The 12,627-nt window shown below is 34.6% G+C and overlaps 1 protein-coding gene across 2 annotated transcripts in view; it reads left to right on the forward strand.

Annotated features, from left to right (window-relative positions):
- The window catches only part of NCAM2 (neural cell adhesion molecule 2), a 483,364-nt gene that overhangs the window by 331,404 nt on the left and 139,333 nt on the right, over positions 1–12,627 (forward strand). For both annotated transcript variants that reach the window (XM_044751022.2, XM_044751023.2), the window contains exon 9: positions 9,063–9,213. In XM_044751022.2, the coding sequence (XP_044606957.1) occupies positions 9,063–9,213 (151 nt within the window). The remainder of the gene's footprint in view (positions 1–9,062; positions 9,214–12,627) is intronic.

Below are 12,627 nucleotides of genomic sequence, written 5' to 3' on the forward strand. Positions count from 1 at the left end.
AGGAAAAGAATAATGACTATAGTTAAAATTTGTTGAATATATACTGTATGTCAGGTATTTTTACGCATTTCCTATAACATTATTTTGCTACTTCTTATTGGGTATTGTGTTTCTTGCTTTTAAAAAAATCTTTAATTTGTCTATAATATGAACTAAATTACCATAATTGTTTACACACTGGTTACTAACATCACTGATTATAACAACATTTATCATGTACTTTTATCACGTGTCAAATACATTTATCTTGTACTTAGCACTGAGCCTGCATCAACTTATGCAATTCTAAGCAGATGTGTGGAAAAGCAACAAACATTATGTGCTGTGTATGTCAACTTGTACTGTGATAACTCTGCAAAATAAAAGCATAAAATCTCAGTGGCTTTCAATTCAAAAACTTATGTGTTTGTAAGTAGGCTGCAGCAGCATGCTCTAGACTTGAACTTGGGTTCTGATTTGCTCTATATGTCCTAACAATTCAGGGAACAGTATAAAGAAATACATTCCATCTTGGGTATGCTGTTTAAACAATTCCATGATAAAATGAAAGACGTAATTTTAAAACAAAGACAAAGATGAGAATAATATTATGAAACCCCGTGAATCTACCACTCAGCTTCAATATGAATAACCATAATAAATAGCAGTGATATCAGCAGTGTTATCGTAGACATGGGGTCAGGCTGCTTTATGTGGCTTTGACTAATATAAATTTTGGATCTGTGATGCATAATCCTTAGAATCCTACAAATTTAAAACCATTGAATGGTAACACAGAGCTCATGTCCATGTAAAGCCTACAAAACTGGCGTTTGACACCAATGTCATGGCACTGGAGCAGGGATAGTCATTCTGATGAAAAGCTGGGTCAAGGATACATCCAATCCATTCACAAATGTCAAGACAATTACAGACAAATTCAATATCTAGGATTTCATTAGCAGTATTTTGGATGAAATAAAATATAAATTTCATTATTTCATAATTGAATCATTTATATGTGAATTTTTTGTTGTTGTTTATCAGTAGTAATTTTGCTCTCCTATAGTAGTTCTTGTCCTAATTTTAATTTTGCCCTTTGCTAAAATATAACATATTTTTCATGGACAAAATAGTATAAATAATTGTGATGCGGTTCGTGGGATCATGAGAAAAGTCTAGCAGCAATAATGCACTGTTGATTAAGAAGAGGGTAAAAGTTATTATTTCCCTTTGAGATAGAATATATGTAGAATGCCTATATCGATGTTGTATAAATGCATGTATTTATCACTTAGATCTGGATGTCAGGAATCTTGTGCCAATTATTTATCTAGTTCTTAATGGACACTAAGTTCGTTACAATTATTCAGTCATTTAATATGCGTAGCAATACTATGAAGACTGTAGTCTTACATCCATTACACAGAGAGGGAAACTGAGGTATAGCTAAGTTAAGCAGTTAGCCCCTGGTCACAAAGCTTGTGGGTGGCATAGCCAAGATGTAAACTTATCCAGTCTGGTTCTGCTGTCTGTGATCTTAACTATTACGCTCTGCTAAAGTAGGCAGTACACCAGGCAAGAATATGAAATATTTAGGTCACATTCTGAAAACCAACATCATGACAATTGTCGGTTGGAACCCACCTAACTAATATTTTAAAAAATATAAATCTCTGAAAGTTTTGTTCTACTTTTGACTTTATTATTATAGCATCTTAATTTTAAATGTCAGTTTTAAAGTACTAAATATGTAATGTGGAATAGAATGCATGCAGGTTATTAAAATATGGGTAGTTATAGTAAAATACAAATATATGCATACATATGTATAATTTTATATGAATACAACAATCTACTAATGATACGTAATATTTCCCATCCAGAGATCTGCAACAGAAAGCTGGAAATATTCTTTTCCTCCTTTCTTTCATCACTACCTCCCATCCAACCATTCACTGGACACTGTTGATTAGTCCTCAGTGTATTTCTAGAATCCACTCATCTCTGTCCACTACCATCTCCGCCACCACCACCTTTTCCCAGCACAGTACCAGTGAAGTATGTTTCCGGTGGACCTCCCTTCCCTGTCTCAAACTCATTCTTCACCTTGAAGCCTGAGTGATCCTTTCAAACAGCAAATGCATTCATCTTACTCCTTGGCCTGAAACCTCTCATTTCCTTTTCCACTTGCTTATGGAACACCCACATTCCTTCCCTGGACTTTAATTTTTAACAGTTTTATTTACCTGTATTTTGTATAGCGTGCAATTCACCTACTAAAGAGTACAATTAAATGTCTTTTAGTATATTCACAGAGTTGTGCTATCATCAGGACTATCAAATTTAGAACATTTACATCACCCTGAAAAGAAATCCTGCCCCTCTTGGCCATCACTCCCCAATCTCTTCATCACCACCTCCCATCCCCCTGCCAGCCTTAGGCAACCACTAATGTACTTTTTATATCTATAGATTTGCCTATTCTGGAAATTTCATATAAATGGAATCATTCAATGTGTGGCCTTTGTGACTATATTTTTCACTTAACATAGTGTTTTCAAGGTTCATTCATGTTGTAGCCTGGTAAGGACTTCATTTCTTTTTATTGCCAAATGGTATTCCATTGTATGGATACACCACATTTTGTTTATCCATGCATCAGTAGATGCAATATATGGACATTTCTGTTGCTTTCACTCTTCAACTTTATGAATGATGCTGCTATGAACATTCATCTACAAGTTTTTGTGTGGACACATATCTTTAATTCTCTTGGGAGTGTAATTCCTGAGTCATATAGTAACTCTGTGTTTAACATTTTGAGTAACTGTCAAGTTTTTATCCAAAGCATCTGCACCATTTCATGTTCTCACCAGCAATGTATAAGGGTTCCAATTTATCCACATCCCTACCAACACTTGTTATTATCTGTCTTTTTGATGGTATCCATCCCAGAGGGTGTGAAGTGGTATTATGGTTTTGATTTGCGTTTTCATGATGGTTAGTGATGTCAAGCATCTTTTCACGTTCTTATTGGTCTTTCCTTGACTTTTGAGGCTCTTTGTGGCAGTCTTGTCTTGTCCCAGTCACTTCATCTCTCATACCTCCCTCTTCACCTTATATTGGGTATGCCAGCTCCAGTGAGCTTCTGCCAACTCTTTGAACATGCTGTTTTCCCCTCTAGTCCAGGCATATGTAGTTCCCATTTCCTTCCTAACTTTTCCTCCTTTTTGCCTGGTCAGGGCTGACTTCATGGGTATGTGATGTACACGACTGCATAGAGCCTGATGCTCAGAAGGCCCCTGTGTTTGGTTTAATATACTGCTATGGTTGTCTTGAAATGCATAATAATTTTTGAAGAGGAGGCCCCACATTTCATTTTGCAGTGGGCCCTACATAGCCAGTCTGGTGCCTTGCTTATCATTATTACTTATCCTTCAGGTCTCACTTTAGACAGAAGTACCTGCAAGAAATTTTTCCTTACCTTTGTAGACTGTATTAGATGTTCTTCCTGATTTCATCTATACCAGCTTGTGTGATGATTTGTCATGTTTTCCTAAGACTTTTCACCTATGAGACTAAGGCCTTTCCCTTTCTTATCCATTTTTCTGTCATCAGAGCCCAGCATAGTGCCTGTCACCAGCAGTGGCACATATGTAGTTCAACCACATAGCTATGGTTGAATCGTATAACAAAAATAATTTAGAACATGAAATCCAAGACAAGACAGCCTAGATGTCCAACTGCTATCATTTATAAGCTGTGTGGAACCTGGGAAAGTTAATTAATGCTTCTGTACCTTAATTTAGTCATCTTTAAAATGGGGATATTATTAGATCCAATCTCATAGCAGGTTTATGGGTATTAAGTGTACCAAAAGTGTAAAACATTTAGAATGGTGTCTACCTCTTATTATTTGTGTTAGCCGTTATCATTGGCATACGCAATTCCTGTTTGTTGAATAAATTATTGACTCTATATGCAAAGAGAAGCAAGGGCACTAGAAACTAATGATGAATCTACGTGAGTTTACAAGTTTTATTGCACATATTACTCTTTATTACACCAATTTACACTGCTAGGAGGAAGGGTAATTGTACAAAAGTTCAGTTCATGAAATCAAAATAGGAAGAAAATTAGGAGGCTGGAATCAAGCCCAGAGGAAAGAGAAATTAATGCTAAGAGTAAATATATGAATCTTATAAAGAGAGACAAGAACCTTTCTGTTTAATATACTTTGCAGGAATTAACAATCAACAAATACGCTTAACACAATATTAACACAGTATTGAGAAGTTTGGGTAAATTAACGCCAATAACCTTTTGGAGAGCATCTGTTTTCTTGTTTACGTATTTATCAGTTACGCCTTGATGCTACCTTTAAGTATTTGAAGTTGAGTTTAATTTACATTCAGTGCAGATTTAATCTCATTACAAATAAAGCAAACAGAATACGTAATGGTGAAATGCAAATTTTTTATGTGTCTGCATTTGCCTTGGGTTCTGCGTGCACTATCTCTTTACCTACCCAACATTGGAAGATCTCACGTGCCCTCTCTTCTATGCACCTACTGACTTCTCTCAGTTCTTTCATGTGCCTTCTGGTGGCATAGGACTGGAATTCTCTCTACTAACACCACCCCCCTTTCACCATTTTCAGATTTCAATTCATATTTTGTTTTATCCAGGAATATACCTCTGACTACCCACCCCCCCATTGACTCACCTCCCAAATGAAGCTATGATGTTCCTACATGGTACCTTTCAGTTTATTTGTATTATGTTTAAAAACTTACATCTGTCTTCTTTGTCCAACTTTAATTTGACTAAGGATAGGAATTATTCTATTTTGCACAGCATGTATACTTAGTGCCTGGATGCGTATTGTAGAATAATTGCACAGAAAACAACTGCTTAGGAACTAAGTGACATGATCCACGATTCTCTCAAAAGGCTGAAGAGGTCAATGACTTCAAAAGGTTCCAAACATGAATATAAGGAAGAAGAATGATAGGGAATACTGGCCACCTCAGAGGGGTTGTGTACTGCAGTCTAAATTTAGCAATAAATGTCTAGTCAGATAAGGTCACGAAAATAACCTATAGACATGATACATTATATAATTTTAAGTGTCCAACAATTAAAATTGACAAAAACATCTATGTTGAAATTAAATTCAAGAAGATAGTTATCGCATAGATATTTGATGAAAGGATTATTGAAAGGACAGTAAACTATAAATAATTTTATAAAAATATCAAAATACTATTTAAATAAGCAGTTCTTAAACTGACCTTCTGAAAAAGCAAAGGATATAACATCAAATAAAATTTCAGAGAGTGCCTTTCTGCAAAGAATTGGAATAATAACGTAGTCAGACACTTTACTTTCTTAACATCTTACTTAATGCAATGAGAGAACATGAAAATACTAGATGGACAGCTAATATGCCCATTAACCTGTCTCAATCAAGTATCAGATGTCTTAAATGAATCTTCAGTATGTGGTGAATCAAAGCCAAGATATAAATGAATTTTCTTTCAGAAATGTGTAATGTGTTTTGGTAGCACAAAGAGAGCTGTCCTTTGGAATGTCAGATATGAGAAAGAATGACTGGTCTTCTACTGTAAGTATTTGAGATAAATGCATAGTGCGCATTATTACAGAACCAATGCCAAGTCTGCAACTGGCTTGTAATTTCCCAGGGAATCACACACCTTCCCAGAGAAATTCTATTCTTCCAGAATTTCTGTTAATAATATAAGATACATTGATAATAACTTCTAAATACCAACATTTTTACTAATAACATGCTAATTTTATATATATCAATAGTTTTTCACAAATCAAAAACCTTATCATTTACAACAGGTATTCACAAGAGGCCCTGTTTAGTTTTTAAGGGAGGTAAATACGCCTTTCAAAATTGTGAAAGAATAATATTTTTTCTGAATGGAAAAATGAAGAATTTGCTTTGCATCGTTAATAAGGTATCTTGTCACATTCTAATAAAGATATTCAATGCAAGTTTTTAACCCATAGTAAATAATAGCTGAAGAATTACATTTCCTTTGCTCAACTGCATGTAAATTTCACTATTACTTAATTTGCTTTATAATAATATTAGAATATAATGGTTCTGTCGTAGGTACTAGTCCAGGTGACTTTCATGTGAAATACCATAAAAATGTTCTCACATTTGTTCAACTACAGTATCACCCTATAGGACAAATTCTAAAGTTCCAAGAAGACTAGAAAAAGCAATGTGTCCCAAGAAAAGCACAGAATTCAAAGAATTAGTAATTATAAATAATTTATACATATATAATAATTATACAACATAGTCAGTCAGGAACTGTTTTGAATATGCATTGATATTTTGGCCAAAATTTAAAAGAATGATGGTAGAATCTTGCCATCGAAATATGGAAGAGATAAAAGGAGAAAGATTTGAGACAGGTCTGTAAAGGATGCTTAAGGAAAGTACAGGGTGTTCATGACAGCACGAGTCATTCAAATTAATTGAAATCCTAATTAATGGTATATAAGTTGTAAAATGTGCTTATAAAGAAAGGTGACGCCTTATGGAAGTCCTTAAACTTCAGGCTGAGGGACAGCGGTTTTATTTGGGAGGCAAAAGGGTGTTACGATTATAGAGCACGGGGGATGTGAACCCTTCATAAAGTTTTTATGAGAATTAAAAGTTTGCCTTTTTAAAAAACTTATTCTTAGCTACACAAGAAATAATTTCTGCAGCTGGAATGATTTTTTGCTAGAGAAACATAGGAAACATAATGTTGATGGCTTTTGCCGAGTCAGGGAGTCTTTTTTGGTCACAGTCAGCCTGAGTGTGATTGTTCTCTCTGAAATCCAGAGATGCCTGTCAATATCCTTCCGACTCAGCAGCACACTATGACTGTATGTAGGAGAGGCAGAGAGCAGATAGGTCTGTAGAAACACACTTGCTGGAAATTGGAAATGATAATGTAGAGCAAGATGATAAACTTAGATTTCTCATCATTTGGAATATAAATAGGTAAATAAAGATTCAGAAACTCACCCAAGACTGACGACAGGTATAGCATGGGGCATGAAAAGAATTAGTGTCATTCATGGAAAGAAAGCCCATGGGGGAAGAGCAGGTGATGCTGAGTGAGGGGGCAATGCATTCAGATCTGCACTTGCTGCATTGAGGTACATATCAAATGGACATGCCCTGCAAGTGAAATATCTGGTTCTGGGGCTCCAGGGGAAGAGAGATCCTGGCTGGAGAAAGTGACTAAACATCATCAGTGTAGATGTGGGCAGGGCTGAGAGTGACTAAGTGAAGAATATTAGCTGAAAAGAGACCAGAGTCCAGGACAGAATACAGGGGCCTCCAGGGAGAGAGGAGACTGCAACCAAGACCAAAGAGTAGTCAGAGAGGTGAAACAGAGAAAAAGCAGAAGAGTAGGGGTGTCTGGAAGGCCAAGAGAAGTCAGTGCATAGAGAAGGAAGGATAGTTCAACAAGGTCCAGTGATGAATAGAGGTCCAGTGAGGTAAGGACCAAAGAATACCCATGTTATTGAAATGTGGTTAGTTACCTGTATAACAGATCAACCATTTTCCCTTTGGGTTTACTCATTCTGATTTTAACTTCTGTGAATTCTTGCATTTTTTTCCCTATTCTCTAAATTAACTAAATGGGTTTGTCAGCTAAACATCTTAAAAGTTGGCAGAAGAGAATGTCCTTCTGCTAGAAACCCCATTTTACTATTTTCTTTTAGCAATATGTGGGAATTGGGGAACATGTGTTTGGCCTAGAAATCCTGATCTAAGTTGTGTAGCATGTCCCTAGTACATTTTTGTTTGTCTCTTTGTTTTTGAAGACCATTTTTCTAACAGTAAATAAGTTATGAGTGACTGATATGGTTATATAATAATTACATGTCTATATAAAATTAAAAAGCAAAAAAGTAATTATATTGTGTCCCAATCAACTTCATGTTTGCCAAAACGCTTTAAAATAGTCTTTTGATATTAATAAAGGAGAATCATTAAACACCAAGTTTTAATAATACAAAGTACACTCATGTATTGGAATATATTTGAATTTTAGTCATGTAAAAAGTAAACAACCATTATATTGTTACATAATAATATATTTCCAAACAAATGTATAGCATTCAATATTTCATTGAGACACTAAAATCTCAAATATTGAGAAGAATCAATTCAATAATACTAAAGTGCACGTTTCAAATGAGTTATAAAATGCTGAAGGTTGACTATATTTTCCTCCTTGCAGAAAGTAAAATTCAAGGAGTAAACTATGTCTGTTTTAATATGTGTGGTATAAAGGTATTTAAGTGATTTGAGAAAACAATTCTAGGTATGCTAATTATGTTTCACGCAAGAATTCTTATTTGAAATATAATCTATAGACTATTGGATTATAAGCAATTCCTGGACTTGAGTCAATATTCATAGAGTAAGTGATTAATTATCTCCATATTGTTTCCACTGACTTCTTAAGAATGAATTAGGGAGTGCTATGTTTTTAATAATTTATCTATGATGCGTGTGGTGCCAATTATGCGTGTGAGCAGTGTTGTTGCCTTCATTCAAAAATGAAAACTATAAATTCCTTTTAAAGGCTTTAATTGTCATAAATATTGATACATTTTCCTTACGGGGTGAAATAGGAAACTCAGGAGTATCATTTTCATTGGTAGGTTGTAGCCAGAAATGAATAGGTCTTATTGTTGTTTTGTTATGTTTGCAAGGAACATAATTGGAAGCCCGCAAAACCCTTCCTGGTTTTAAAAGCCAAGAGCATACTAAATAAAAGAAGCTGAGCAAACATGTGTTTAAGTTTTTACTGCATGTCAGTGTCTCTGTAAGCAAGTGGGCAGGTCAAGTAGGTGAGCCAAAAAGAGTAAATCATAAATCCAGAAACACTGCAGTTTTGAACAAAAAAGTTAATGCAGGTATGATTTTATTTTCATTTACTGTATATGTGTTAAACACCATCTGTTTGGACATCATTGTACACAAAACAAGCATAAAATCTTTCTTTTTCCTGAATCGATGTAAACAGAGCCCAGACGGCCGTATCGAAGTCAGAGGGCAGCATGGAAGCTCATCGCTGCATATTACAGACGTGAAGTTGTCAGATTCAGGGAGATATGACTGTGAAGCTGCGAGTAGAATTGGAGGGCACCAAAAGAGCATGTTCCTTGATATTGAATGTAAGTTACTTTCATTTTGTATGTTTATTAACAGCACTTTTCCTGCTTTGAACAATATGAATTTCTGTAGGAACGTCACAATACATATGTAATTCAAGTTTTGGTATTTAATGCTCAGATTCAAAATGAATGAAGCCATTCAAAGTCAGTTTTCGAGACATCTAGTGGATCATATGGGTCTTTTCACAGGGCTACATGTTTAATGGTCTTGATGTTGCTTATCCTGAAAATTGTGGCCGTTTTGTGCAACATTTAAACCAAAACCACAATATCAACTGAACTATATTAGTTACCGGTAATTGGTCAACATTTCCTTAGATTTTTCTGTGTTTCTTTCTAATATTAATGGTCCTGTGTCTCATATATGTAGTGAGAGTTTTCATTTCTTATTCAAGCTGTTCTGTTGAATTATTTTAATCCTTGTAAGATAGGATATAATATTTGAAAAACAGTGGAATATGTCAGCACTTATATTTTACCCAAATGGTGTTTATTGTCTAGAAGTGGGGACTATGACAAGGAAAGTTGTTAAATAAATATAAAGACATTCATAACTATGTGAGTTTTGGAAGTTTGAGAGCTAATGGAAATGGAACATGCACAATCCACCATAAATCATTGCATTTTAGGATAATTTGATAGACGTGTTCATACAAAAAGGAAGAAGTTTAACAGTATTCTCAATAAATGTTCAGGAATTATCAATGTTAGAGACTCTCGGATGCTTAAAGGGACATAGGTGTCTTAGTGGGAATGTGTAAGATACTCTTACTGACAAATTGTTTCCACTGGAAAATTTCTAGTACATTAATATTCATAGAATGTGATCGTAACTGTGAAGCAAGATGAATTTCTTATTAAGAAAGCCTTTAGAAAGCAAATATTTTCTCAAGAAGAAAAACAAATAATCCATATTATTTTACATATTCATAAACCGTGCTTGCCAAGAAATTCATGGAAAGACCAATTAAACAATTCTAAAAGAAAGGATTATGAAAGATAATTCAATATAGAAGTCACTTTAATTCTATCACAAATTACTGATTTTATTTGCTAAAATCAGGCAGCTTCCAAGAAAGTCATTTTGTTACCATAACACACCTTAAAAAACTCACAGACATACAAAAAACCTTGATATTATTCAGGACACACAGAGAAGGAAGTGCTAGTAACTTATTTAACATGTTGAGGTTTCTTCCCTAATACTGTTTTCTGCTATTTTACTGTCATATATATATATTTCTTTTTCAGGTCAACAGCATTTGTAGCAAATTATAAACATTTCTCTAACTTTCATTGCTTGTATTTGGTAATTCAAAATAGATATTTTAAACTCAAATTTACTTTATAATTTTTTTCCTTTTCTTCAACATGGATCTACATGAATAAAAATTTAAGGGTGCCAAGATATGACATATATTAGAATTGCCCAGTTTAAAGCGGAAGTCTGTAAAATAGCCCAGCCTCATCCCACTGTCCTAAAAAAGTGCTAGGCATCATCTTCTCTTAAAGAAACTTAATATTTGGTGCTTTTTCCTTTGCATTTTGTAAATATTTAAAAATGTATTTGACATATCATAGGATTGTAACTAAATCTCTGTCGTAAGTACTCAGAAGAGAGGAATTCATGAGAAATGAACATTGTTGGTATTTCCAAAACCCAGAAGGCAGACTGGCTCCTCCAGGGCAGTATGGCACTAAAATGCTAGTGCTGGGATTGCTGCGAATGAGTTGGGTGACCTGCATCTCTGGAAGTTCCATTTCCATATATATAAAATAAGAGGTTGAAGGAAGACACTCTTGGGACTTTCTCATACTCAACTATTTAAAAATCCTTTTACTCAAGCATAGCCACATCCACCAAATGCATCCTAGAACTTCTGAATTATCCTCCACACATGCCTACATAGGTGTTTCAGTATGAAATAAATAAAAAGTTAAACTAAGATCCATAATTTTTATATGTCTATATTTTAAAATCTCATGGAAAAGCATTTAGAAAACCATATAGGCCAAACCCAGGGTGTCTTCATTAAACTCTTAAGATTCAGGATCTGTGCTGAGTGATTGTGGACACAAAAAAGATGAATAAAACACAGCTCCTGCTTTGTTAGGATGCTAAGATCTACAGAGATTTAACTCAAACCTCAACATGAATTCAAATTTCAAAGTGATGCATGGAGAAAAATATCAAGATAATGTGAAATGCTGATATATAGTGACGTCAGATTTTTAGTTATCATTGATTTCCTCTAAGTAGACCATAATGAGATAAACAAATGATTGTATATTGCAGTAGGAATTATTTGCTCTTGTGATCTTGTAATAACATGAATACTTTAATACAAAAGAAGCACTTAAGATACTCTATTTTTCTAGGACTGGTTGCTAACAGAGTACAAAGTTGCTTTTGATCACACAGATGGTTTCCTCCTTTGCTTTAAAGGTTTAAATATTGGTCAGTCTGTTTAATTTTTTCTGGAGTAAATGGTCAGAATAAAGCACGCCAGCAAACAAACAAACACATAGTATTGGAGATTGGATTGGTGGTTACCAAAGCGGAAGGTGGGAGGACAAAAGGGATGATTAGGCTCACATGGGAGCGGAAAGACTATAATTAGTTTTTGCATAGTGAACATGATGGCTATCTTTAGGAATATGTTTGATTTCTTTTGTCTTACTTTTTTTCTTGATTATAGGTTTCTGATTTGTGATTCCCATGAGGATCCTATTTAATATTCTCTGTATATAACAGTCTATATCGCGTTGATAGACTCTTTAGCTTGACCTCTTTCTAAAAGCTCTACTTTTTCACTCCCCTCCTCCCACATTTTATGTTTTTCAAATCACATATACTCTCTTGTTTAGTGTGTGTCTATCCATTACCCTCTTATCATTGAAAAAGGTGATTTTAGTACATTTGTCTTTTAACCTCCATATTATCTTCACAGGTAGTTGATCTGCTACCTTGACTATATTTTTACCTTTACAAGTGATTTTATTGCTTGGCTTTTCGTTGTTGTTGTTTTGTTTTCTTGATAGTTTTTTTTTGGTCTCTATTTGTTGTCATTGCTTTCCCACTTAAATAAGTCCCTTCAGCATTTCTTGCAGAACTGCTTTCTTGGTGATAAACTCCTTTAAGTTTTGCTTGTCTGGGAAGCTGTTTATCTCTCCTTCCATTTTGAATGACAACCTTGATGGATAGAGTATTGGCTGTAGGTTTTTTCCTTTGAGCACTTTAAATACGTTGTGCCATTCTCTTCTCATCTGTAGGGTCTCGGCTGAGAAGTCCGCTGATAGCCTGATGGGCTTCCCTTTGTATGTCACTCGTGGCCTTTCTCTTGCTGCTTTTAGGATTCTCTCTTTATCTTTAACTTTGGACATTTTAATTATAATATATCTTGGAGTGGGCCT

Source organism: Equus asinus, chromosome 18 (genome assembly GCF_041296235.1).
Source record: "Equus asinus isolate D_3611 breed Donkey chromosome 18, EquAss-T2T_v2, whole genome shotgun sequence".
Classification (NCBI taxonomy): domain Eukaryota; kingdom Metazoa; phylum Chordata; class Mammalia; order Perissodactyla; family Equidae; genus Equus; species Equus asinus.